The sequence below is a fragment of the Myotis nattereri genome, assembly GCF_964212035.1.
Source record: "Myotis nattereri genome assembly, chromosome: 21".
Taxonomy (NCBI): domain Eukaryota; kingdom Metazoa; phylum Chordata; class Mammalia; order Chiroptera; family Vespertilionidae; genus Myotis; species Myotis nattereri.
The window spans coordinates 11,639,692-11,667,691 of NC_138097.1; the positions used below are offsets into that span (position 1 = coordinate 11,639,692).

At 49.7% G+C, this 28,000-nt stretch overlaps 1 protein-coding gene and 1 long non-coding RNA gene across 2 annotated transcripts in view; one reads left to right on the plus strand and one right to left on the minus strand.

The window, feature by feature from the left end:
* Nucleotides 1–28,000, plus strand: part of LOC308535748 — a 1,003,266-nt gene that overhangs the window by 246,825 nt on the left and 728,441 nt on the right. The window lies entirely within an intron of this gene.
* Nucleotides 11,259–27,997, minus strand: ARRDC4 (arrestin domain containing 4). The gene is made up of 8 exons (XM_081114884.1): nucleotides 27,548–27,997; nucleotides 21,903–21,969; nucleotides 21,368–21,515; nucleotides 18,690–18,792; nucleotides 16,925–17,181; nucleotides 15,696–15,858; nucleotides 14,549–14,703; nucleotides 11,259–13,896 (listed from the first exon to the last, which is right to left on the minus strand). The coding sequence occupies exons 1-8, from the start codon at nucleotides 27,834–27,836 to the stop codon at nucleotides 13,840–13,842; spliced, it is 1,239 nt and encodes a 412-aa protein (XP_080971010.1). The 5' UTR covers nucleotides 27,837–27,997; the 3' UTR covers nucleotides 11,259–13,839.

Below are 28,000 nucleotides of genomic sequence, written 5' to 3' on the forward strand. Positions count from 1 at the left end.
GAAGGAGAGAGAGATAGCAACATCAATGATGAGAGAGAATCATGGATCGGCTGCCTCCTACAGGCTCCCTACTAGAGATCGAGCCCCCAACCCGGGCATGTGCCCTGACCTGGGAATCGAACCCTGACCTCCTGGTTCATCGGCCGATGCCTAACCACTGAGCAACACTGGCCGGGCTGACCTATTTCTTCTTCCGCGACGTTCTTCATGCTCATGCTGGGTGTTGCAGGGAAAAGCACGTTCCTCCTCCCCGTGGGTGGAGGTCTGGACCCAGCGTGGGTTTCAAGTGCACATCCCCAGACTTGAATGGCCCTTGGGCACCGGGCCCGGAGGTGTCAGCACCCTCCCACACAGGGTGTTGGGGTCACACTCTGTTCCTGGGATGTCTGAGGAGCGTGGTCACCGGGTTGATGATCCCTTTAAAAGGAGGAGGTGACTCGGATGCAGCCTGGCAGGTGCTGTGTGTTGTTTTCATGCGGTGGGGCCTCCAATGGCGTTGTTTTCTCGCTTTTATTGCCCAGATACTCGGTTCAGAGGGGCTGGTACTTAAATTCTTCGTCCCCTGGGATTTTGTTCAAGACTTTGTTTTTATCAAAGGTAAAGAAGTCTCCCATTAGAGAGGCACAGGCATTTTTTTTCTATGCAAACCAAACACCTAGAAGCTACTCTCAGAGTCACTCTTTTTCTGGGGGGATTTCCCAGCTGCACTCTCCAGGGGTGTCATTAGGGGCAATGGGTCCGTCTCCCTTTCCCAGGGTGGCCCTGGGCTGAGCGTCATGGCGGTGACCGCCCATTAAACTCTTTCCTGCTTTAGGGCAGTGGTTCTCAACCTTCTGGCCCTTTAAATACAGTTCCTCATGTTGTGACCCAACCATGAAATTATTTTCGTGGCTACTTCATCACTGTAATATTGCTCCTGTGATGAATCGTCATGTCAATCTCTGATATGCAGGATGGTCTTCGGCGACCCCTGTGAAAGGGTCGTTTGACCGCCAAAGGGGTCGCGACCCACAGGTTGAGAACCGCTGTGTTATAACATAAAAACGCTCAAACCTGTAAAGAATGTGAGTTTATTGGCGCCAAACTGTAGACAATTGCCGGAAAGCAGAACCTCGAGGGATTGAGATAATGCTCCAGAGACTGGCAGGTGACATCTGTATTTACACATGGCAATCAAAGGAAGGGACGTAGGTGGGTTACATGAAATCCATTGGGGATAGACTAGAGAGGCGGGAGAAAGCCAAGGGGGGAAAGCCCTGGGATTGGATAAAAAGTAAAATGATGGACACATACTTAGGTGGGTGCGGGAACAATTAACATAACAGTGAAGGAATCTGTGGTATCTGTCCTGGCCCCCAGCACATTAGCTGTGCCTCAAGGGGTCCAGAAAAAGGGAAGTTACAAGTTACCCAGACACTTCAAGCCTGCGTTATTATAGATGCAAAAAGACAGATAGGCTCTGTTAAGGGAAAGGTTGACTTTATCAGTGAAGATACCGGCCTAGGACGTAACTGCCCACCATCACTGCTTTTAGTTAAAGTGTAATTTCAGACCATCCTTTGTGGTGACTTTGGATCTCTGAGTTTGCAAGACCGCCACGCAGGCCTCCCCTGAGCCTGTCAGGTCCGCATGTGGCTCTTGCTTTGTTCTCCTCTTTAAAGACCTGAAACCATTTCCCAAGGATCAGATCCCTGGGAATTGGCTCAGGTTTCCGGACTGGACACCAATCCCTTGTGTGGTGAAAGTCGAGCTGTTCACCTTTCCCAAGGAGACAAGAAGGGCTTGAAGTCAGAGGGCGGACCGATGACGACGCAATGTTTGGGCCGTGCCCCGTGGAGGAAACCAAAGCTGAAATCCGGTCACCAGTGCTGGGAAGATCTGGAGATAGAAACGGACCTGGGTTCTGAAAAAACAGCCAGAGAGAAGCGAGTCTGAGGACAAGGGGTGCGTTCCTCCCAAGCTGGCGATGGTGTGAATCCCTAGGAGGCGGTGTGGGTACCCCGCCCCCCCCCTCCCGCAAAAGACAGGAAGGTCTATCCAAATGAGCCCCAGAGGTCGGTAGGCCCGTCCTCGCGGACACCTTTATTTCTGCTTGCTTTGGTGGTGCTGCTACTGTCCTCGCTGACCTGTTAAACTCTAGGGAGAGATCAGATAAACTTTGGGTTAAATTCCACGTCTTCTATTCCAAAACTCTTCCCTAAGCAACAGCAGCATAGCAAGTGTTTTGTTGTTGTTGCTGTTCATCCTCACCCGAGGATATTTTTCTATTGATTTTTAGGGCGAGTGGGAGAGAGAGGGAGAGACAGAGAGAAACATCGATGTGAGAGAGACACATGGATGGGTTGCCTCCTGCACGAGCCCTGACCAGGGCCCAGGTCGGGGAGGAGCCTGCCACCGAGGTACGTGTGCTCTTGACCAGAATCGAACCCCGGGACCCTTCGGTCCGCAGTCCAGTGCTGTATCCACTGAGCCACACCGGCTAGGGCCTTAGCAAGTATTTTTGATGAGCCACACTGCTTTCGGCTGTGGAAATGTCCTTGTCATGAGCCAGGCGTAGCTCTATCTTCACGGAGACACTATTTCCATACAAGGACGGAGGGTGTCCGGGTCCTGAGGTCTGGGATGGGGGCTCCCCCTCACGTCACCAAGCCAAGGAGCTTTCTGCTCTGAAATAGTGGATGAGACTCTCACAACACAAGACCCCTCCCCCCTCCATGGCACGTCCCTGTGAGCGTTCTCTGGCTGAATTCAGACTTGACTGAAAAGGTCCCTCTTGTATGATGTTTCCTGAGGTGCCTACCAGAAATCTGTACTTACCTTTGTAAGAGTTGGCATCTTAAATGATAAGAAGAGACGGTTTTATTTTTATAGATTTCAGAGACGAAGAAAGGGGGAGAGAGAGAGAGAGAAACATCCATGAGGAGAGAGAATCACCGATCGGCTGCCTCCTACACGCCCCCTAGTGGGGATCGAGCCCGCAGCCCGGGCCTGTGCCTTTGACTGGGAATCGAACTGTGACCTCCTGGTTCATAGGTTGACGCTCAACCACTGAGCCACACCGGCCGGGTAGGAAGAGAAGGTTTTATCTACAAAGACTGGAGAGCCACAGGGATGATTCTGTGACAGTTCCTGTTGCTAGCGACGAGGGTTCGAGGTTCCAGCCAGGGACCTGATTGTGCACGAAGGAGACCCTGTGGACCATTGAGGGGCACAGGGGCCCGGGAGGGAGCCGAGAGGAGGCAAGAGGAGACCTGAGCTCTAATCGGTGTGTCACTGGTGCACTGTCCTCCCTCTGTGGGTTTCCTGAACTCGTCTCTAAAGGGCAAGGGTGTCTCCAGGACACGGTGCCGTGGCCGCTGAGACAATGCTGACTTGGTCATTTCCTGAATCGACGTCAAGGATTGTTGTACGTTTCCTCGACTTAAATCAGCCCAAGTTTCCACCCCCATCCCTGCTCAGTCTCCTGTTTCCCCCGGGGGTCATTAAGATAGAATCCGTGTCCCAGAGCTCAGAGAGAGACTTGCTTTTTTGTTGTTGTTGTTGATCCTCACTCGATATCTTCCAATTGATTTTGAGAGAGAGTGGAAGGGGGAGGGAGAGGCAGAGAGAAACACTGATGTGAGAGAGTCACATCGATGGGTTGCCTCCTGCACACCCCGGCCAGGGCCAGGGAACCTGCAACCAAGTATGTGCCTTTGACCGGAATCAAACCTGGGACCCTTCAGTCCGTGGGCCGACGCTCTATCCGCTGAGCCACACCAGCTAGGTCAGCCCATTTCTTGACTGTGCTTTTTTCCTCCCTCAATATATGCACAGCCAGTATCTCAAGTCTAAAAAAACCCGAAAGGTCAGCTCTAGTCTTAGTGGAAAATGCCAGGGAGGAGGGAGTGCCTGGCCACCTTGGGCGCATTCCTCACCATCTCCAGCCTTGGTGTCCTCGCCTAAAACGGGTAAATTGGTTGGTTTCCGTGATTTCTTGGGTGCCTTCTACCTGAACTTGGGAACCCCCTGCAGGAGCTAGGGGAGCTCTGTTTAATGCACGGAGGGTGTATGGGAAGAGGCCCCAAGGTCGTAGTAACAGAAGGAAAGTCAAGGTCGTGGCCCTTTGGATGCCTTCCCACAATACAAATATGAAAGGTACACAGTCACGGGAAGGAATGTTGTTGTGACAGCTGCCCAAGTGCCCTTGGCTGGGCTGCCTCCCCCTGTCCTGCCTACATCTTTCTTTTCTTGTTGTTAACCCTCACCCAAGGATATTTTTCTATTGACTAGTGAAAGCAGGAAAGAGAGAGGGAAAGACAGAGAGAAACATCGCTGTGAGAGAAACACATCGATTGGTTGCCTCCTGCACGTGCCCCGACCAGGGCTCTGGCTGGGGAGGAGCCTGCAATGGAAGTACGTGCCCTTGACCGAAATCGAACCCAGGACCCTTTGGTCCGTAGGCTGATGCTCTACCCACTGAGCCGAACTGGCTCTAGGGTCTGCATACACCTTTATGCTCCCCCTTCTTTCAATCCTGTGCTCATCCGGCCCCTTTCTATGGAGGACGTCCAGTTGCATGGCCTCCTCTGTGCGCTCCTCTGTCCAGTCTGAGCTGAACTTTCACTTTAAAAAAGGCAGTGGTTCCCGATCAGCCACGCAGCCTGTCCCAGGGACAGACGGTGAGAACTCTCCCGGGGTCCCTGGCCTTTGTCCGGCCGACGGCCGAGGAGCAGTGCCCCTGTGCCACCACCCACACTCCTCGCCCTCTGGCCTGCTGTCCCCTCCCTCCTGGACTCCCGCGTGCCTAGGCAGCAGCAGGCAGCAGCTCTTCCCGCTGGCCTGAGGCCCTCAGGCAAGTTTCTCTCCTGGGGCCTGGCGTCACTGGGCAGTGCCAGGGTCGGGGGACAGACACGCGGTCCCCGAATCCAGGAAACCTGGCTTTCACATGAAGTCCCAGCTCTCCCTCCCGTTGTGACCTTTGAAAACATCTCCTACATTCCCTGAACTGTGGGTTTCCCGTGTGTGCAAGGACGAAGATCGAATCACCACATAGATAGCATTATCTTAAGGCTGAAGTGAGATAAACTATGTCAACCATTGGCTGAAAAAAAAAGGATTGATAGCTGCTCACGAGGTCTCCTCTAGGTAGATGCCCTGACCGGACCCTGTTGGTTCAAGCACCAACCTGCCCAGAGGTTTGACCTGGGCCCAGGTGTTTATTCCCAGAATGTTCCGGCCATAGGCGCAGGAGGAATGTGCTGGGGGCTTTGTCGACCTCTCCAGAATCACACCTGAAAGGATCTTGAAAATCCAGATGTGTTATTAAAATTGTGGTTTAAGAAGCTGTAATTTCTGCTGTAGGTGTACTTCCTCATATGAGGTGACTGACGTGTTATTTTTTCCCCCCTCACTTTCTACCCAACCCTGATAGCATATCGGCTGCTGCTGATGCCTCAACCTTCCAGGCTGAGTGCTGAGGTCTTTATAGAAACACTAGAGGCCCGGTGCACGAATTCATGCACTGATGGGGTCCCTAGCGGCTGCCGGCTGCTGACCGGGGCCTCCCTTCCTGCAGGTGGCCGTCCAGCCCTGCCCCCTGGACAAACTCATGGTCGAACTCCCGGTCAAGGGGACAGTTTGCATACTAGGCTTTTATTATATAGGATTGTTGATTTTAGAAAGAGGAAGGGGGAGAGAGAGAGGAGAGAGAGAGAGAGCGAGAGAGAGATCATTTGCTTCCTGCACACACCCTGACAGGGGATCCAAGTTGCAACCTGGGTAGGCGCCCTGACAGGGAATAGAACCCACCACCTTTGGTGCATGGACAACGCTTCAACCAGCTGAGCCACACAGCCAGGCCTGACTTGCTGTTTTTGCGCTGCCGGTAAACCTGTGTTTTGAGAACAGCATCACACTTGGCCTACAGTTCCGCACTCGGGAATCTCAAGGGACTCGAGCGAAGAGAGGACTTTGGATGGAAAACCCTTGCGAGTGGAGCAGACACAGAGCTGTGGTCGGAGTGGAGCTTGTGTCTCCCACAGTGAATGCTTCCCTCAGGGACCGGCAGGAGAGAGCTATTCAAAGTTTCCTTTTCAAGGAGAATAACCAGTTTGGGTTTGTTCCACATAGATAGCAGTTTAAGGGGTGCTGAGCGATCTGAGACGTTTCCCAGGGATCGAGATCCAGTACCTCCTTTGAATGTTTGCTTTCACCCCTACCTGAGTAACTCAACTGTTCTTCTCTGAGCCTTGCCGCTGGTGCCCGTCTTGAAGGCATCAGTCATCAGAGTTGGCTGGTCATGTCCACTGACATGGTCCTTCTGTTTAGTATTAAAAAATATATATACCCGGGCCCTAGCTGATTTGGCTCAGTGGATAGAGCGTCAGCCTGTGGATTGAAGGGTCCCAGGTTAGATTCCGGTCAAGGGCACATGCTTGGGTTGTGGGCTCGATCCCCAGAAGGGGGCGTGTAGGAGCCAGCCGATCAGTGATTCTCTCTCATCATTGATGTTTCTCTCTCTCTCTCTCTCTCTCTCTCTCTCTGTCTCTCTCTCTCTCTCTCTCTCCCTTCCTCTCTGAAATCAATAATAATCTATACTAATAAAAGAGTAATATGCTAATTAGACCAGACATCTTCCGGACAGTCTTCCAGACAAAGCCACAGTGGCGGGGGCAGGGAAGAGCAGTTAGGGGCGATCAGGCCAGCAGGGCAGGGCAGTTAGGGGCGACCAGGCTGGCAGGGGAGGGCAGTTAAGGGGCGATCAGGCTGGCATGCAGAGTGGTTAGGGGCGATCAGGTAGGCAGGCAGGTGAGTGGTTAGGAGCCAGCAGTCCCAGATGGGAGAGGATGCAGGCTGGGCTGAGGGACCCCTGCCCAGCCATGCACAAATTTCGTGCACTGGGCCTCTAGTAATAATAATAAAAACCTGACTGGATTCACAGGATACAAGGTGAGCCTTGTGTTTCTTACAATGTTTAATGGGACTGCAAGCTCAGATGGCTGGGCTGGGAGAGGATGGAGGGATTGAGGAGGGAGATGTCGAGATGGGAGCACGCAGCTATAGATACGTGAACTGGGAGGAGAGGGTTTGCGGTTCCAAGTGTTTGGAAACGACCTGAAAACCCTCCGCCAGCCGTCTTGACATCCCTTGGGGATGAGACGTTCTTGTCTGATCCTGTTCTCAAGGAGAAATCCGGGATCGGCCTGGGGGAATGACAAGCGTAGAGAATGTTGGAGCCACTTCTCTGAGTGGCTCCCTGCATCTCAACACCAGAGCCGAGTTCGCCCCACAGGCCTGGCGTCCCGCGAGGCCTGTTGTGCTATAAAAGCCGAATGATGTCTCGTGCCTTTTGGGAACGAGAGATATTATCCACGGTGACAAAATCATCAAATCTCATTATGTCTAAGTCAGTGCTGTCTATTTCGGAGTTTGGCTCTTAAAGGATGTCATTTAGAGAAAGGGGACAGCTTTTCATTGGCTCAGAAGTTTGCATCGTCAAAAGCTAATTGCCAGGGAAGTACAATACGTTGTAAAATTCCAAGGGACTGCGATGCAGCCCTATTTTGATTTTATTTATAAAAACGAATTAATAGCAAATGAATAAGACTTTTAAGCCATTAGCTGAGTAATAATACTAAACAAAACAATGAATAAAACAGCCGCATTCAAACAGCTGTTTAGGAAAACCCGACGATATTTCATCCATTGCCAAACTTGGCATTTGGGCAGAATGAAGACCAAAGTAAATATTTATTGATTCGTGCGAGAACACTGAAAATTCCTCTTTTTAAAGTAGCACAAGCGAATAAAACATGATTTATAAAAAACCCCGACTAACTCACTCGGCTAATGGGTCTATTCAAAAAATTCTTACCATGTAAACTGTGAACTGACAATTATAACGGAAAATTACCAGCTTCTCTATGAATTTAATATACATATAGTTAACCACCTGCTTGACTGTTATACGGAGCCATTTAAACGTGCAAATGGGTGTACGAATGTTTGCAGGCTTTTGAACCAAACACATTAATTGCCCGTCTGTGTTTATGGAAACAGGCGGAGGGGATGCTTGCCTCTCTCTGTAATAAATATAAAAACTCCTTGGGCTCCGGGGTCTGCGCCAGCGCACAGGGGGAGCCCTCCTGCAGATGCAAGTCATAGGAGAAACTGAACCCCTGAACCCCAAACTAGTAGGTGAAAAGGAGAGAGTTACATCGGCCAGATATGCTATAAGCGCCCCAGGCCTAATGTAGGTCTGTGCACGCTGGATGCTTCCCCAGAGACGCAAGGCTGCTGGGAATAGGCAGCGAGGACCAAGGTGCCATGCAAAGCCAGGGCATGGGTATAAGGGTACATGGTGCCCAGTTCCTTCCTATTGGACACCCAGAGCCCTAGCCAGTTTGGCTCAGAGGATAGAGTGTCAGCCTGCAGATCAAAGGGTTCGGGTTTGATTCCGGGTCAAGGGCAAGGACCTCAGATGCCAGCTCCTCCCTGGCCCAGGTCCAGGTTGGGGCTCATGGAGGAGGCAACCAATAGATGTGTTTCTTTCTGTCATTCCCTCTCCCTTCCACTCTCTCTAAAAATCAATGGAAAAATATCCTTGGGTGAGGATTAACACAGCAACAGAAAAAGGCACCCAGGCAGGTGACCTTCTGCTTTCCCTTAGCGGCCTGGGCACCCCTGAACTTGACCTCATGGGACAGTGAGCCATGTGCTCAGAAGCGCCTCCTCTTGCTAAAGATATGTTAGTCCTCTGTCCCCCCTGCTTCCCTACGGGGTCTGGGCGTTTCAGAAAGACACCGTGTAAATTTAGCACGAACCGGGCGTTCTCGTCTGCCCAGCCTCTCATTCAGAGGGTGTCTGGTGGTCCCTTCTGCGGTCACACTTTGACATGGCCTGCTTTTCTGTGACTCCGCCCACCGTGGTACGGATGACCCCAACTTGACCCCTGCTGAGCTCCCTGATGGATGCAGATACCTGGGAAGTGGTTGGGGAGAGTCTCCAAGCAACCAGTGGGAGGCAGTGGCTGAGCCAGCGGGTGCTCAGGTGCCCGGGCTCAGACCGGACTTGGGCCCCTGGGACCCTTCCCAGCTCCCACCAGCTCCATGAAGCTGAAGGCCCAGGATCCATGGCTGGGCGAGGCAGGAAAAACGGCTCCACCTAAGAAATATGTCCTGGTGCATTCGGTTATAGTGGCATTCTGGAAACTGGCCCCTGTCACCCCTTTTTACCAACGCCCTCACCCCATTCACGGTGTGTCTGTTTGCTGCTCTGTTCCATCACCGCCAGATCCATGCCTGGTCTTAGGGAAAAGCCCCTTAGATTCCTACGTAGTGGCTTCTGTAACATGAGTTCTCCTGTCAAAACTTAATACTCTGAATGAGCCGGGCCCTATTCTGCGATATTGCTTCCTTAAGAATAAATATAACTGTATTCTACAGTTAGTTTTTCTCAGCTTCCTCGTGGGCTTTCACCTCCGATATTAGGAGGTGGGACTGGAAAGAAGGGAATGAAAGAACAGACAGAAAAAAAGAAAAAAAAACAATAACAAAATTTAATAGAGAAACACACAGGCAAATGTAGTTTTTCTGTGTAATTTGCAGTACATTTAGCATGTTCAGAAATGATATGCAGGATGGTCTTCGGCGACCCCTGTGAAAGGGTTGTTTGACCGCCAAAGGGGTCGCGACCCACAGGTTGAGAACCGCTGTTCTGGGGAGTCTATAATGATTTCAAAATAACAGTTGGAAACCAATCCCTCTGCTGAAGAAAGGGTTCCAGCTGCTCATTAAACGCACTGATGAAGCTTTTAGACGCGAACTGGAAAGCCTTGATGCGGCCTGTGCTCAGTTAGTATCCAGGCCTGCGAGGCTTCAAGGGTGTGGTGTAGAGCAGCCCCTGTGTCCATGACTTCTGTGGAAGCCGTGGCACCAGGAAATTTTAGAGGGAGCAAGGCTCTTGCAGAGAATGTAGGTCAGACCTCCCAGTTACACCTCAGGGTTCTGAATTCTCATTTGTAACCTGAGGGCGTTGTCCTAGATTCTTTGGACTGTCCTGCCTCCGTTCTACATTTTACAGCCCACGACTTTCCGATATGAACTCCAGACACGCTAATGAACGTGGCCTCGATGTGAGAATAGTTCTCTGACAAAGGTTTTCATTTATGGTGACTGCAGATGCCGATGCGACCTCTATTTATTATTGGTTTATTATTTATTATTGGTTTATTGAACACCATCTCACACAGTATCAACGCTTGAGGAGTAAACGCCTGGGCTAATGTTTACCTCTTGGCTAAGGTTAATTTTCCAGGACTGAGGGTGTGGGCAGGTTTCTAATTCCTTGTATTAAAACATATGGCTTGCCTGGCTGGCGTGGCTCAGTGGTTGAGTGTCGACCCATGAACCAGGAGGTCACGGTTCAATTCCCAGTCAGGGCACAGGCCCAGGTTGTGGGCTCCATCCCCAATAGGGGGCATGCAGGAGGCAGCCGGTCAGTGATTCTCTCATCACTGATGTTTCTCTCTCTCTCTCTCCCTCTCCCTTCCTTTCTGAAATCGATAAAAATATATTTTAAAAAACAACCCCTCCCCCCGAAAAAAACCCCAAAACAACACATATGGCTTTTGTCTATGTGAGTATTCAATGGAAAGGGAAGATTTATTTAGGCCTGTGTCCCTAGTGTTGGGGGGCCCATCAGCTGCCCACCAGACGTAATAAATCAATCCAAGGCTTTGAAAAGTGGCCACTACCTTTGGGGATAAAGGCAGATAATGGTCTATTATTCACCCATAGAGCTTATACGTATTACTCCTCTTAACTGCCTCTCCTACACTGATGTTGGGGAAACCCAGCCCTTTGTGAAAACAGGCTCAGAAGCCCTAGCCGGTGTGGCTCAGTGGATAGAGCGTCGGCCTGCCGACCAAAGGGTTCCGGGTTCGATTCCGGTCAAGGGTACATACCTCGGTTGCAGCCTCCTCCCTGGCCTGGGCCCTGGTCAGGGCTCATGTAGGAGGCAACCCATGGATGTGTTTCTCTCACATCGATTGTCTGTTTCTCCCTCTTCCTAAAAATCAGTGGAAATATATCCTCGGGTGAGGATGAACAACAACAACAAAAAATAGAGTAAAAAATAAACAGGGTCGGACCCTCTGGACACAAGGCACCCTCACTGCAGTGCGTGCTGGTTTTATGGTACCGATTCCCCTTAAGTCTGTAACAGTTTACGTCACAGTCACACCCAAACAGAACAGAACGAAACCAAACCAGCCACTCCCAGCATCAGTGTGATCATTTTATTAACAAAAGGAACCCATGGGGTCCAAACAAGAGTACAAAATACAATTTCCATTGTTGTTTTTTTCCCCTGTGGGTTAAATTGCTACATTTTAAATAATAAACATAAAAAAGCGGTCATCGTCAACTTATCAAAAACACAACCCCCAACCTATTGAGTATCTTATTGAAAATAAAAAATAAAAAAGTTCTACCCACAGAAGACTTTTTTGTGTGCCAAAAGTTTCACATTTTCAACTGCAAAATGTTTGCATCAGAAAGAAAATTCTAAGGCCATGGTTTCTTTGGAAACTAAACATGGAGCTATGCAAGCAAATACCACAGCTAGCTAACTTTTAACCTTCATTGCCAAGTATTCTCTGTTCCCGTGTAGAATGAACGACGTTCATAAACTCTTGATATGGAAAGGAATGCCTTCTACCCACTGAAGGGCAGACATACTGATAGGAATGAAAAGGGCGAACCCCACTTCTGAGGTCTTCAGGGCTATGTCAGCTGTGCTTCCGTTTTCTGGGTTCGCGTCATGATTCCTCCACCCGAGCGGAGAAAGCCACCCCGGGGGGAGAATCTGGTAAGTCTTGGCTTTTCGGTCTCGAGCCACACACTCAGACCTCGTACTCCTCCCTGTTCTACTTCATTCTTCACTGTGTCTGGGTGTCGTGGAGACGGACCAAGTCTGGACGAGGCGCGTGAACTAATTTAGAATTCAACCAGTAGCGGAAGGGGATCTCTTTAAAAGTAAAACCGAAACAGTTTCGACCGTGCTTAGACGCATATCCCTGTTTCACAGCGCACACCAAAACGAGCAGTCGGAAACCGAGGCAGGGACAGAGCACTGGGACAATTTCAGGCCCACGCACGCGTGTCGGTGTAACCGTCTTGCATGGCGGGTTTTTAAACAGTGGCTCCCACGGAAAGACATGCGTGTGAGGCTTCCGTGACCACGGAGAAGAGAGGGGTGAAAAAAAAAACATACAAGTATCTGATGTCCGTAGAAAAATCCCTGATCAGGTGGCCAACTCATTTTTTAATTCAGAATTTAACCAGAGAGAATTTTTTTTTTCTATTCCTCACCGAACACACTGATTGAAAGGTAAACGGTCCTGTTGAATGAAGCACCGGGGTTTCTAGATCAAACCTTAGGATTTGGGGGAGACCCAAGGCCTCGGCTGGTCCCAAATCTCTGTCGCAGGAACCCCACGTCCCGTCCCCTCCTGTCCAGACTCGCTCCCAGTCCACAGAACCGACAGACGGGAGGACAGAGCACGGGCCCTGAGACCAGGACTGCCAGGGCCCAGGGGAAGAGGGAAAACACTCCTCAGAATGTGAGCAGCGGCACTAGCCTGCTGGTCTCACTGTCCTGAGGTTAAATGCTCATGAGATATTGCACCAAAACAATAAGCGAGATCACAGTTTAAAGAGCATCACTGAAGAATTGGACTAACGCGGTACGAGGCGGTGCCGGTCATCAGGAGCCACGAAGTCTTCCCGCCAGGAATGAAATCCATGCCTTTTTAAAAAAACGGCATGCCTACCCTCTTTGACTTTGCATTTATTTTGAAATGCCCTTTGGTATATATGTTTATCCGGGAACTTCCCTCCAACGCTAACTGTATGGGTTTTTCCCCGGAGCGGTTTCAGATGCGGTGATGGGTGCGGTAAGACCCCACTGCCACGTGTAGACTCTCCAAAAACTTGTCAGACCGAGGTTTCTAACCAATCCGATCGCCCCTAGAGGCAGGTTAGGAAAAGACCTTCTTTTCCTCTCTTTCTGGAGTAGTTATCAAGGCCTTCTAAGGATACAACACCCCCCCTCCCCCGGCCCTTCTCTTTCTGACATGCTCCTATAAATAAGACGTGAGGGAAACCAAACACGTATCCTGTCCAGGTGCTTATTGAGGGTAAAAACCCCAGCCTTCCACAGACGGGTTTCCGGGTTGAAGTTCATCTTTCCCCTTGGAACTGACGGGCCTCGGGAGGGATGCTTGCCGCGTTGCATCCTACTCCACCGCCCACTTACAAACCCCGACTCGAACCAGCCCCGGGGGACAGTGAGCGCCGAATGACCTCCCAGGACTGTGACCTCAGGAAAGGTCTTTCCTGGACTTGAGTCCTAGGGGGTCGGGGAGGAATCAGGCAACCCCTGGCCCCGGGGCCTGCACATCCCTGCGCTGCCAACTTCTCCCAAATCAAGTGCCCTCCCAGCGCACCCACATAGCCCGGAAGCTCAGCATCCCTTCGCTCCGCTCTGAGCTCCCTGGGGAGGCACGCTGCCCCGGTCACACACCTTCCGGGCCCCTTCGCCTACTGGGTCCCCAGCCGGACTCCCGTGACACGCTGCTGCGGCTTCCCAAGGTCGCCCACTCTTCCACGGGGACACTCGGCCCTGCCATCAGCTCGGGCAACAGTCCCGTCGGGCCCTGGAAAGTTCACGTAGTTTTTAATTCCTTGGTGTGGACCTATTTATGTTCTTAAGCGAATCGTCCCTCCCTCAGTCCCGGAAAGGCGGGGAGAGCGAGCCAGCGCTCTCTGGTGCGGGTCACTGCTTTCTGAGGCGCGTTCAGAGGATGAAGGAGACAGGCTGGGCCTCCCCGACGCGACTGGGATGTGGATCGACCTGCAAGAGAGAGAGCAGCCCGGTTACTACCTGACAGCGACTCCGGGACCTGTTTCTAAGGACGCAAGGGGGGCGACCACGAAGTCCCGGGAGGCGCTTTCATGCTCCGTGTCCTCGGCCACGTCCCACGCGCTAACGGAGCACAGGGAAAGTCCTCCATTGGAGAAGGTGGCTGGTGACACAGTGGTCATCTGTCGTCACCGTAAACGAACACATGAACTTGTTTTAAATATGGATTCCCTACGACCTAGACCAGCGGTTCTCAACCTGTGGGTCGCAACCCCTTTGGGGGTGGAACGACCCTTTCACATGGGTCACCTAAGACCATCGGAAAACACATAGATAATTACATATTGTTTTTGTGATTCATCACTGTGCTTTCATTATGTTCAATTTGTAACAATGAAAATACGTCCTGCATATCAGATATTTACATGACGATTCATAACAGTAGCAAAATGACAGTTATGAAATAGCAAGGAGAATAATGTTATGGTTGGGGGTCACCACGACATGAGGAGCTGTATGAAAGGGTCGCGGCATTAGGAAGGTTGAGAACCACTGACCTAGGCGTTAGCCACAGACCAAGGCTCCTGAACAGAGAGCACAGTGCAGGTCGCAGGTCGAATGGACCTGCTTTCGCTCTGTTTACCTCGGAATAAAGAGGTGGGGGCTGAAGCCGGAAGTCCTGGATGCAGGCGAAGGCGGGGCAGCGGGCCTCTCCCTCCCAGCTGGGCGGCCGCGGGTAAGGAGCGCCGTGTCTGGAGACTTCTTCTTCTGACACCACGTCCGTGTAATCTGGGGGGGCTGAAGCAGAAAGGGGCGGGACTGAGACACCCCTGCAAAACCCAACTCCACAAACCCCTCTGAACTCTAAGGAAGCAAGAAATATCAAGTTGATGATGAAGCAGTGGTGCCCTTCCCTCTGATCAGCAAGTTTTTACGCACATTGCACCAAAAAGCATTTAAAAAAATCTGCTTTGATGAAACGACTAGCATTGATGATACTCTATTCTTTTGAGATGTGTATTATAGTCTAGGACAGTGGTCAGCAAACTCATTAGTCAACAGAGCCAAATATCAACAGTACAACAATTGAAATTTCTTTTGAGAGCCAAATTTTTTAAACTTAAACTATATAGGTAGGTACATTGTTATTCACTTCATTAGGGTACTCCTAAGGCTTAGGAAGAGCCACACTCAAGGGGCCAAAGAGCCGTATGTGGCTCGCGAGCTGCAGTTTGCCAACCACGGGTCTAGGTTAAAAAAAAAATCATTGAAATGTGGCTACAGCCAGCTGGCGTGGCCCAGTGGTTGAGTGTCAACCTATGAACCAGGAGGTCACGGTTCAATTCCCCATCAAGACACATGCCTGGGTTGCAGGCTCGATCCCTCGTGTGGGGCGTGCAGGAGGCAGCCGATCAATGATTCTCATCATTGATGTTTCTCTCTCTCTCTCTCTCCGTCTCCCTTCCTCCCTCTGAAACCAATAAAAATATATTTAAAAGAAAAAAAAGAACTGTGGCTACAGAAAATATATGACCCTGTACTTTCATGCTGACTCCCTTTTGTTGCTTTACTATTCTACGCCAGAATCAGGAAATGCAGACTTTATTCCCAGGCAAGCTGCACTCTCAGTGGCTTCTCGTAAAACTGTCTGATGGGTTTAGTAAGAGGAAGCGAAAGCGTAGCTCTGGTGGCAGCAGGAATTCCCATCTGAGGCCTCGCTCTGTTCCCCGTCCTGTGCTTAGGTACTTCGCGTGCAAAGCTTCATTCTGCGAGAACCCCAGGCCCTTTACCTTCGGGCTGTTCCGGCAGCGCCAGCGCCCACCAGCTCATGTCCACGCTGAACTGGCTGGCCATGCTGCAGTTCCTGCTGGCAAAGCCGTTGTACGGGACCGTCCCGATAACCAGGGGCAGCTCCAGCATCAGTTTTTTAGCACCAGGGATGTGAATATACACCTATTATGCCAAAAAAAAGAAAAAAAAGAAGAAAAAGGAAATGAAAGACAGAAAGGCACCAACAACCCTAGCCTGTTTGGCTCAGTGGATAGAGCATCGACCTAGGGATTGAAGGGTCCTGAGTTCGATTCCGATCGAGGGCACATGCCCGGATTGCAGGTTCCATCCCCAGTAGGGGGCGTGCAGGAGGCATCTGGTCAGTGTTTCTCATCATTGGTGTTTCTATCTCTCTCCCTCTTCCTTCCTCTTTGAAATCAATAAAAATATATTAAAAAAGAAAAGAAAAGGCACCAACGAAGTTAAACCTTACAGAAACAGCTGATTCATTGATTTTTTCATAGAAACAAATGCCTTTGTCGCCTGCCACCGCCCCGCCATACAGTTGTCCATTGTCAAGACCCAATAAACGGAAGGACAGACCAGACGACAAGAGGATTGCACCACATACTGTGAGCACTCAGGGATGGGGAGCCGTGGACTTAACACACTTCCCTGTTAGTGAGCGTGGCTTACATAATAACCACAGAAGAGGAAGTTCGTGTCCTTCATGCGCCTGAATTCTTTCATGTCATTTAATTAAATCCTGTAGGGCAGTGGTTCTCAACCTTCCTCATGCCGTGACCCTTTCAGACGGCTCCTCATGTTGTGGTGACCCCCAACCATAAAATCATTTTCGTTGCTACTTCATCACTGTCATGTTGCTGCTGTTATGAATCGTCATGTAAATATCTGATATGCAGGATGCATTTTCATTGTTACAAATTGAACATAGTGAAAGCACAGTGATTCATCACAAAAACAATATGTGATTATCTATGTGTTTTCCGATGGTCTTAGGCGACCCCTGTGAAAGGGTCGTTCCACCCCCAAAGGGGTCGCGACCCACAGGTTGAAAACCGCTGCGGTAGGGGGATAGTTTTGCTCACAGGGCCCACAGTTTGGTGCAGTGCTGCCGCCCTGAAATGCCAGCTCCCCAGGTATCACGGGTGCACAGTCCCAGGACCGCAGCGCCGGCACGGCTCCATTGGGCACACTGGCTGCTGGTTTTGCCAAGAGCTCTGCTTACCGCCAGGGTGTAGTCCACTCTGATGATGCAGCAGTCCAGGATGGACGGCGGGAGGGGCGGGATTTTCAGCATCTTCCCGTTCCACGTGTCGGTGCTCCCGGAAGCGATGTGGTTTCCTCGCACATTGGCAACCATGTGCCGGACGGTCTTCGTTTTCCCGCTGGCCAAGTACGTCTGGGTTTGGAAAATAGCAGCTTTGGGGACGACCAGGCGGGAGGAACAGTTCTCTATCTCTGCATAGATTGGAATAGCTTCTCCTAAAATGGAAAAAAACAACACAAAACCTTCAGAGACTTTGCAGGAAGTTCTCCCCATGGTGGAGTAGAGCTGTTACCAAGGAGAGCTGGAAGGTTTGCAACAAAACTGCAGCAAGTTTTGAGAAACTCTGATGGAAAACTTATTGTAAATCTGAGTCGGAGGAATGAAAATTCACTGCAGGTTGTGGTGGACGTTGTTTTATTATTGCACTCGAGGCCCGGTGCACGAATTCATGCACAGGTTGGGGGGGCTGATCAGGGGCGGGGCCAGCCAGGGGAGGCGGGGCTGTGGGTGGTTGGCCGGCAGTCTCCGTCCACTGGTTGAACTCCCGGTTGAACTCCCCATCAAGGGGACAATTTGCATATTAGCCTTTTATTATATAGGACTAGAGGCCTGATGCATGAAATTCATTCAAGAGTAAGCCTTCCTTCCCCCGGCTGCCAGCACTGGCTTCCTTCTAGCACCTGGGATCCGGGCTTCCCTTGAAGCCCTGGCTTCGATGGAAGGTCCTCTGGTCTAATTAGCATATTACCCTTTTACTATTATAGATTATTCACTTTCTAGTGTTGTGATATTAGGTTATCAGTTCTAAAGTGATGTAAATGACAAGTTAATGATTGAATGCCATATTAAGTACAAATGATCACTAACAAGCTCAGTGCCCCCCAATTTAATCTGCCCCCGCCCCCCCCCCAAGAACTGAGCCTTGGCTTTTAAGGACCGGACGGTCAGGCACGAATAAAACAATGCATGGTGGGCAAGTTTTACATGCACATGTACGCCCACCATCCTACCTACCATCCCCCCTTCATTTCCGATAAGCTGGGACCCCGGGGTGGGGGCCAGATCCCTGGAGCGGAATGGGGCCCTTCACATGGGAGCTCTGATATCAGCGGACTGTTAAGCTGGCCGGTGTTCTACATTCCAGCGCTTTCGTACAAGAGCTCTCCTCTGAGCAACACTGCTGTGGACATTCTTTACACGAAAACAAGACGCCAGTATTTACCCACTTTCCCAGGCGTAAGAGTAACAGGACTGACGTCAGGAATACCTGGCGTTTTATTGGAATCTACTTGTCCACTCAAAAATACTTAAATATCAGTTATTTACTTTAAAAAATATATATTTTTATTGACTTCAGAGAAGAAGGGAGAGGGAGAAAGAGAGATGGAATCATCAATGAGATAGAAACATCAATGATGAGAGAGAATCATGGACCTGCTGCCTCCTGCATGCCCCACACTGGGGATCGAGCCCGCAACCCGGGCATGTGCCCTTGACCGGGAATTGAACCGTGACCTCATGGTTCACAGGTCGACACTCAATCACTGAGCCATCCTGGCTGGGCTACATATCAATTATTTACATTAAAAACAGCAACATTTATTATTCATGTTTTAAAATAGTATATACTTCAGAAATGACAAAACACACTATTTAAAATCACTTAAATTAGCGAATACAATGAATGCATTTGCCATTTGAACTTTCAAAACATCGTGCTTACCGTTACAATATCCCTTCCTTTCGATTTTGGCACTCAGCGAGACGGGACCCGACGTGAAAAACCAGCAGCCAACCATTTTCTCTTGAGTTTTAAATACGGGGCTCTTGGAAATTTCAAATAATAAAACAGCTTTAATTACACCAGTCCAGGAAATTCACAAAACTTAGAAAATGATGTTATTCTTCCTGACGGAGTTGTAAAGGAATGTCTTCCAAAAGACAGATCAACCTTTCTGATCTCCTGTGACATTTTAGGTAGAATACTTACTGAAACAGGAAACACTGAAAATCATTCCCTTTTTAGGAAAACTCAGGTGAATGTTCAGATTCACGTTAGGGTGGGACCATCCTAGGCATTACGTTTCCGGGAAATGATATACCATCCCTTACAAAAGCAACCAGCACCTCTAGTCACTCCTGTTCACATGTAAGAACTACTATTTTATTTTAAGACTTTATATGGAGATCAGGTCAAAGGAGAATGGCAGAAAAATCAATAATCACCATGTTCTATGTGTTTTGGCATGTACGCTGTGGGATAAGCCAACTGCCCTTTTTTCCTCCCCACTTCCTTCAAAATGCATTGTTAGGCAGATATTTCCAGTGTTTTTAACTTAGAATGGCTTGTGGTTTTGGTGTAATGGCAGGAAAACGTACCCAGGGTTAAGGATCCCAATGGTTATGAACACACCATCACACTTTCCATTCCCCTAGCGGCAAAGGAAATGATACGAGACCCAAAAGGCTTGGGTTACAAGATGCACTGATCACAAGTTCATTGTAAAGCCCCAAGTTACAATGTTTTTCTTCTTTGTTTATAGAAAGAATAGTAGCCCTGGCCGGCTTGGCTCAGTGGAGCATAGGCCTGTGGACTGAAGGGTCCCAGGTTCGATTCCGGCCAAGGGCACATGCCTGGGTTGAGGGCCCCATCCCCAGTAGGGAGTGTGCAGGACGCAGCTAGTCAATGATTCTCTCTCATCGCTGATGTTTCTCTCTCTCTCTCCCTCTCCCTTCCTCTCTGAAACCAATAAAAATATATTTTTAAAAAAGGAAGAATAATAAAGGATAATAGTATCTCTGTTTTTTTGGCAAAAAAGAAAAGCTCTTTAAATCATTTGCCACAATGGCCCCATAAATAGTTTATCTCCCAATTCGAATTAGTTTTTAAAAATACAAAACATGTAGCATTGTCAGTTTTCAAAGGTGTTAAGCCGGGGGTAAGCCATAGCTATAAACCGGATCGCTGGGTGCCGGATAGTTTATGATTTGGGTCTCAAATGTGCAAACAGGGCACATCTGTTAATATTTTCACAATCTAAAGGTGAACATTAGAGTAAATTCTATCCCATTTTCATGTGAAAATAGAGTTAAACAACTCCTCTAAAACCTGGCTTTTCCCCTTATCTTTAAAAGCATTAGCTAAAAAAAAAAAAAAGAAACCTCCCATATTAAAATAACATCTTTGTGCCCAGTGTCATGATGAAAAGTTTAAATTACCCCAGTATATGAAGTAAAAAAAAAGAAAAAGAAAAATCATTCATATTGAAATGAAGAACCATTAGGTCCCAGCAGCTATCATGAAAGCACAAGGTATAATTTTATATGATTTTGATAATGTGGGTTTAGATAAAAGAATCTCGCTCATTAGCCCCCGTCGCGGCCATTCCGTTGTTACTTATGGCCCAATCTTTCTCCTCGGGCTGCAGTATTCCGGGTGGTTATTAGAAGTTCAATGCTGTCATGCGGCCAGATCTGTCAGAAGGAGATGATGAGTGAAAGGACCTCCACGCAGCTGCATGCGCGTACGGCGTGTTAGAAAATGACACGCGAGATGGCCGGGTGCATAGCATAATGGCCCGGGCCCCAATCACAGGCTGCGCATGATTAATACTCTTGCGTAATTGCTGCTCCCCAACCTGCTATTACGGGAGGGTGGAGAACCCCCCAGCCCCGTGCGTGTGGCGGCTCTGGTGGAAGTGACGGCTCTCCGGGTCCGCGTTATTGTTAGTAATAAGCTTTATCCGTGCGTCCCCGGCCTGCGCCACCGGTTGGCAACACGCGATTTGTCATTTGCTCAACCTCGGAGCGCAGGTGTAGGATGAATGCCTATGGGCACAGTGGTCGGCAAGCTCATTAGTCAACAGAGCCAAGTATCTTTTGAGAGCCAACTTTTTTAAACTGAAACTATATAGGTAGGTACATTGTTATTCACTTCATTAGGGCACTCCTAAGGCAGTGATGGCGAACCTTTTGAGCCCAGCGTGTCAGCATTTTGAAAAACCCTAACTTAACTCTGGTGCCGTGTCACATAGAAATGTTTTGATCTTTGCAACCATAGTAAAACAAAGACTTATATTTTTGATATTTATTTTATATATTTAAATGCCATTTAACAAAGAAAAATCAACCAAAAAAATGAGTGCGCGTGTCACCTCTGACACGCGTGTCATTAGGTTCGCCATCACTGTCCTAAGGCTTAGGAAGAGCCACTCTCAAGGGGCCAAAGAGCCGCATGTGGCTCGCGAGCCGCAGTTTGCCGACCACGGGGTTATGAGATCGTATCGGGAAAGGGACAGGGCAGACGAGCCCTAAACTGGTTAGGCGGGGATTCCACCACAGAGAGGAAGGAGGGAAGGAGGAAGAGAGGGCCGGGGCGGGAAGGAAGGAGGAAGGACTTACGAGTAATGCCGGCGTGTTGACATCGATGTGACTGATCACCTGGAGTTCCCGCCTGACACTCTGCTCGGGGAGCCGGGGCCTCTCCAAGACTGCCCTCACGCAGTACTGAATGCTTCCGTACTTCCCGCTGAAGGACGTGACTAAGAGCCTGAGCCAGCCAAAGAGATACTGTCTAAGCTTATTGCTCAGGTAACACCAGAGCGGACTGGAGAGGTTAATGGGGCTGGGGGGAGGACCTATGTAATACTTGCAACAATAAAGATTAAACACACACACACACACACACACACACACACACACACACACACACGCCAGGCAAAGCTCTTAGCATGTTGGTGTGGTTAAAAGAAAAATGAGTGAGCAGGGGTGGCCCAGGTGTGCCCGGCGTGCCCGTGAGCCTGAGCCGGGGCGGGTCTGTTTGGGGCTCTTCGGGATAAGCAGGCACTCCCGAGAGCCGGAAGGGCCTGTACCCTCACGTGGGGATGGACGTGGGGCAGGGAAGAAAATTTAAACAAGTTACCGCTGTCACACTTACTCGGACGGAAGCTGAAAGCTAAATGGGAATTCGTGTTTTCCGGGCTGCAGCAGGAGGGTGCCTTCACCTAAGAAGGAGAACACATTGGATTCTGACGAAGGTTAGGACTCAGTCAAGAAGTGTCACCACCTACATCAGAAGTTTTTTTAAAAAGGAGCTTTCCCTGGCTGTAATAGCTGGTGTACGCCAGAGAGTTCACTGAACGGAGATTTCGAGAATTAAAATTTGAGTCAGTTTGTACCAAGTTTCACCTCGTATATAGCTTCTGTCTTCAAATAGACAATTAATTACACAAGTACCAAGCAGAAAGTGAGAGCCCAGCGCTCCCATATGCATAAACGTGTGCACACACACGTACGTGTATACACATAAACATTTGTAAACACACATATATGTACATACATAAAGATGTACACACGTGTATGTACATAAACATTTGTATACACGCATATATGTATATACATAAACATACACACACTTATGTGTATATACATACACACATGTGTACACATGAACATGTACACACACTTATGTGTACGTACATAAACATTTGTATGCACATATGTTTATACATAAATGTGTACACACACTTATGTGTATATACATAAACATGTGTATACACACATATATGCACATAAACATGTGTACATATACTTACATGTATATACATAAACATTTGCATACACCCATACATGTTTATACATAAACTCGTGTACACACACTTATATGTATATACATAAACATTTGTATGGATACCACCCACTCTTATCCTAGCACGGGTATACTAACAGCCGTACACTGTTATGCTAACATCAGACACCAATATTAAATTTGACTGAAAACGAACTAATCAAAAAATACATCCATCTATTTTGGGTATATCACAAAAGTCAGGTTGTGTACTCCTTGGGCAGAGGTGGAAAAAGAGGTGAAAAATTAACTTCGACTGTTATGCATATTGAGTATAATACTACACAGCCAACAGGACCGGTTATTAAGTGAGAACCCCGTATCGATTATAATCCAGGTCTGCCGATGAGTGGGTGTTTGGGGGTTAGCTTGGGATACAGACAGGGGCTTTGCCATGCACGGCCATGACCCTTGCTCCTGCTCGGGGTCAGCCAGCTCCATTTGATTTCACGCCCAGGCTTAGCCCTGTTGTGGGAAGGCCGAGATGCAAGGTGTGGACGGACCGCGCCAGGCCACAGGCCCCGCGGGCGCTTGGATGAACGCGCAGACAGCACCTGTGTTCAGGTCCAAGGCCAGCTCCACGCTGGCAGTGCTGGTCGGGGGCCCTCCAGAGAACCTTGTAAACGTTCCCTTCTTCCCACGCTCACAGGTTCAAGTTTACAGTGGAATTCCCTCCGGGGTGGGGTGACTACGACGAAGAAAGGGCCGCAGAGACAGAACGCTGTCTCTGAGTTTGCCGGCCACTTGATAGGACCGCGTCCGTTCACGGAAAGCAGTTAGAAGGCAGAAATCAGCAGTGAGACGGCATAGTTTTTCGCTGGAGTCCTCAGACCTTAAACAGCTCGGTTAACATTTCAACCTTGCACTTTTAGAAAACAGGGACACTGTCTTGGCCCATTGTCTCCGGAATCTGTCCCCAATTTTCAATGTGGGATACACTGGTATTGGGGGAAGTGAACAAAATGTTTGCCATGTAAGGTCATTCAACTGAACACACAGGAGGGTGACTTGGAGGCTAAGGAACAGGTCACGGGGATGTGAGCCATGGTGACAGTGAGAGACGGAGCAGTGTGCCCAGCTGTGCCCGTGACCCTGAGCAACGAAGCCACCCCACTCACTGCGCAGCCAGCAAGGGAAGGCTCAGGGCAGGCCCCGTGCTCCTGCGAGCTGGGCTAGAGTTCTGATTTGTAACCACTAGGTTACTGAATATGACAACTTTAATATATATATATATGTGTGTGTGTGTGTGTGTGTGTGTGTATTGATTTCAAAGAGGAAGGGAGAGGGAGAGAGAGAGAAACATCAATGATGAGAGAGAATCATGGATCAGCTGCCTCCTGCACACCCCCTACTGGGGATCGAGCCTGCAACCAGGCATGCGCCCTTCACCAGAATTGAACCCGGGACCCTTCAGTCCGCAGGCCGATGCTCTATCCACTGAGCCAAACCAGCCAGGGCTGAATATGACAACTTAAAAGTACTATAAAATGTTTAAAATGGTGGGTTTCATTTGAGGTCAAAATTGATAGTGTTCAGATGTCAGGCAGTTGGCTATAAGGATGAGTAACTTGAATCCTCAAACAGGGCCTTGGGAAGCTGGACACCGGTACCCAAGTAGTGACCACGGAGTGCTGGAGCCTGAGGGGCCGGGGACCGGCACCCTGGGGACCACACCCATCGCATGTTGGGGTTGGCATGGAGATGAGTGGGAGGGGGCTCAGATGAAGGGAACAGCAGGAAGCGGGGCATGGTAGATGTGTGGGCGACAGTGGTCCAGGGTTTTAAGAGAGGCTAGGAGGGAGCTGAAGTTCCCTCTTCAAGACAAAACTAACCAACGTAGGAACTGTCAGTGGTTAGAACTTCGGCCTGCATACTGAAAGGTCCTGGGTTCAATTCCGGTCAAGGGCACATGCCCGGGTTGTGGGCTCGGTCCCCAGTAGGGGCATGCAGGAGGCAGCCGGTCAATGATTCTCTCTCATCATTGATGTTTCTCTCTCCCTCTCCCTTCCTCTTGGAAACTGATCATATATATATATATTAAGAAAGGAACCTTTAAAAGAGACGTATAATCACCTCAAAACATAAACAGGAAAAACAATTGAGGAAGTTGATAAATGTGTGGGTGACAGTATTTGGACTCCAATATTTGTTTTCATTCTCTTTCTCTTTCTCTTTCTCATTTATTTGTTTAGAATTTAAAACTTTCCCAGGCTGACTCATGCGTCCTTTCCCGTATGTCACGGGGAGGTGTTCCATTTGCTAATGGTCTTACAGCCAGAGCCCATAACTCAGGCACTGCTGAGCTGTGGGAGCTAGAAGCCCTTTACAGAGTTAGAGGGGGGCTCAGGAAGGATGGGGGGGGGGTGCACACAAGGTCACCCTGCCGGTGGGTGACCCAGAACTGAAACCAACTCTCTGGCCCGTCTTGTCTCTCTATCACAATTTCGCAATAAAATTCTGAAGAAAATCAGTCACAATGCAAACAAGTATTTGGGTCAGATGAGCAATGCCCAAGAATGAGCTGAGGAGGTTTTCAGAAAATAGATCCCACAGCCACCCTTCCCCAAACTCTCAATATTTCTGAAAATGTGTTCGGGTGATTGCAATCCATTCTGTGTTGGAATTCAGTGACCCTGAGTGTCTGTGACCATGTAAAGTTGCCGACTTCTTCCGAGTTTCTTCTAGATACGGGAGCGATCTCTATTTCTGTATGAAAGCAACTAAAACTATGTTTGTTTGTTTTTTAAGGTAGAACATATTTTTGCCAGTGTTTGTTATGATGCATTCTGAAAACAAGCGATCAGGTTGTTTAGATTTGGACATTCCATTCCATCGGAGTGAAAACACAAAATTTGACTTGTGAATCATAATGTTATTGGTTAGCCCAGATTTTAGCAAAGTATTTTTTTTGCTAGTTTTTTTTTTTTTTTTTTTTTTTTTTTGCTAGGTAGGTCTAACTGCTGTTAATCTTACATCTATTGACTCAGTCATCATGGGATTAGAGACAGAGTTCAAAGTCCTGGACAAAAACAACTTACTTCTCTCTCCACGGCCCTGTCAGCCATCCTGAGAATCTGTGGTCTCTTACCTTTGGGGGAGGCAGGTGGAAGCTGATTGCCCCCCGGAAACCATATTCATGATGAAAGGGCACAAAGGCAGGTAACAGCTGTCACCTAGCACACTGTTCTGGGTCATCCAAAGGACAGCTTCGGCCCTAGCCCATTTGGCTCAGTGGATAGAGCATCGGCCTGCGGACTGACGGGTCCCGGGTTTGATTCCGGTCAAGGGCACATGCCCGGTTGTGGGCTCGATCCCCAGTAGGGGGCATGCAGGAGGCAGCCGATCCATGATTCTCTCTCATCATTGATGTTTCTGTCTCTCCCTCTCCCTTCCTCTCTGAAATTAATAAAAATAAATTTAAAAACAAACAAAAACATAAAACAGAAGAGAGCTTTGGTTCCAAATATGTTTTTCCTTACTACAATTTTGGGGACCACGCCATTCTCACACACCTTGAGGATTCACCTGTGGGCAGTCTACTTTTCCATAGTAGGACAAGGCAAAACTGCACATTCTATTGATTTTGTATAAGACATAGCAAGGGTCAAGCAAAGATACAATGCATCTTACTCTTGGGGAGGGAGAGAGGGGGACTTGTACCATTATTTAATAGCTAAAAGCTGAAGTTGATGAGGCAGAAAAAAAAAAGTAAGATAGCTTCTACCAACTAAAAGAAGACTAAGATGCAATGTTCCTAGTCATTTCATGATTGAAGGAAATCAGTGTTTGCACATAATGCTAATGGCACATCCATCTAGTCACTAGATGGTTCTCAACCTTCCTAGTGCCGCGACCCTTTCATACAGTTCCTCATGTTGTGGTGACCCCCAATTTCATTGTTACAAATGGAACATAATGAAAGCATAGTGATTCATCACAAAAACAATATGTAATTATACATGTGTTTTCCCGTGGTCTTAGGCGACCCCTGTGAAAGGTTGAGAACCGCTGATCTAGTGGGTTCCCACATGGAGACTCCTGGAAAAGCCTGGACTTTCACTAGAGTGGAAAAGACGGGTGATCTTTCCCCCAGCTAATTTTTTAAAAATATACTTTTATTGATTTCAGAGAAGAAGGGAGAGGGGAGAGAGAGATAGAAACATCAATGATGAGAGAGAATCATGGATCGGCTGCTCCTGCACGCCCCCTACTGAGGATCAAGCCTGCAACCAGGCATGCGCCCTTGACCGGAATCGAACCCGGGACCCTTCAGTCTGCAGGCCGACACTCTATCCACTGAGCCACAGCAGCTAGGACCCTCCAGAGAATCTTACCATGTCCAGACCCTACTGTCTCTAAAGGGGTGGCGTGAAAAAGGAAACAAAAGAAGCAAAAATAATAAAGAGAAAGAATGAAAGGCAGAGGCAGAACTCTCCAGAGAGGGACAGCAAGGATGAAGGCCAAGAAACACTTTTCTTTGAACTACCACCACCCCGCCGGACAGGTTTGGCCAATTCACCACGAACCAGCATCCAGATTCGGGGCTGGAAGAAGGGGAGACCCATAAAACACGGGGTGCCACAGGGCATGGCGCCGAACGGCCTCTGGTGGCGCCCTCCCTCCCTCAGGCCTGCAGGGGACACAAGACCTGCGGTCCCAGATGCTGGGTTCCTGACCGCGCATCCCAGGTTTCCATGACAACCGGCTCACGCCCAGAGCGGTCCTAGGAGGTCTGGGATGCCAGGTGGAGGGATGCTCCCCCCGGGCGCAGGATCTCCCCGGTGCTGTGAGGTTGGGGGGTGCGGGCATTGTTACCTGCGCGTGACTGGCGACGGGGACCCCACCCCCCGGAGCCCGCCGCCACCCACCTGGCAGGTGGGCATCTCCCGGCGCGCCCCCTCCTCCCAAGCGTCCCTGCTGGCACCCGGACCTCGGGGCTGTGTCCCCGCGCTCACCAGCCGGGGCCTCGCGCAGGTTCAGCCGCACGTTCAGGTATTCCACCTCCGAGGCGGAGGCCGGGGCTGCGGAGCCGGCGCTCGGGCCCCAGGCGGCAGTGGCGCGGCCGAGGGCCTCCAGGCGCAGCGCGCTCAGGGCCACGGGCTCGGCCGCCTCCAGCAGCACGTGCCCCGCCACCGTCTCGCCGCTCGCATAGCAGCCCTTGTGCTCGTCCTGGAACACCAGACCCAGGCTCTTGACGCGACCCTCGGAGCCCAGGGCCCCTGCCGACCCCGCTTCACCGCCCATCCCGCCGAACAGATCGGCAGCGCCCGGGATCCGGGGTCGGGAGCAGAGCGGCGCCGCTGTCACGGGCGCCAGCCGCACAGGGAGGGCCGCAGCGGCCGCGGTGCGATGCCCCGTGGAGGACCTGGCGCGCCGCGGGGCCTGTCGCTTTAACAAACCCCGCTGGG

Bases quoted from the DNA above. Each gene is read 5' to 3' on its own strand.
- ARRDC4 (XM_081114884.1), bottom strand. From the start codon at position 27,836: ATGGGCGGTGAAGCGGGGTCGGCAGGGGCCCTGGGCTCCGAGGGTCGC. The intron at 21,970-27,547 runs GTGAGCGCGGGG...TCTCCTTCTTAG, and splicing joins CCTGCGCGAGGCCCCGGCTG to GTGAAGGCACCCTCCTGCTG. The intron at 15,859-16,924 runs GTAAGCAGAGCT...TTGGCATAATAG, and splicing joins GAGTGGACTACACCCTGGCG to GTGTATATTCACATCCCTGG.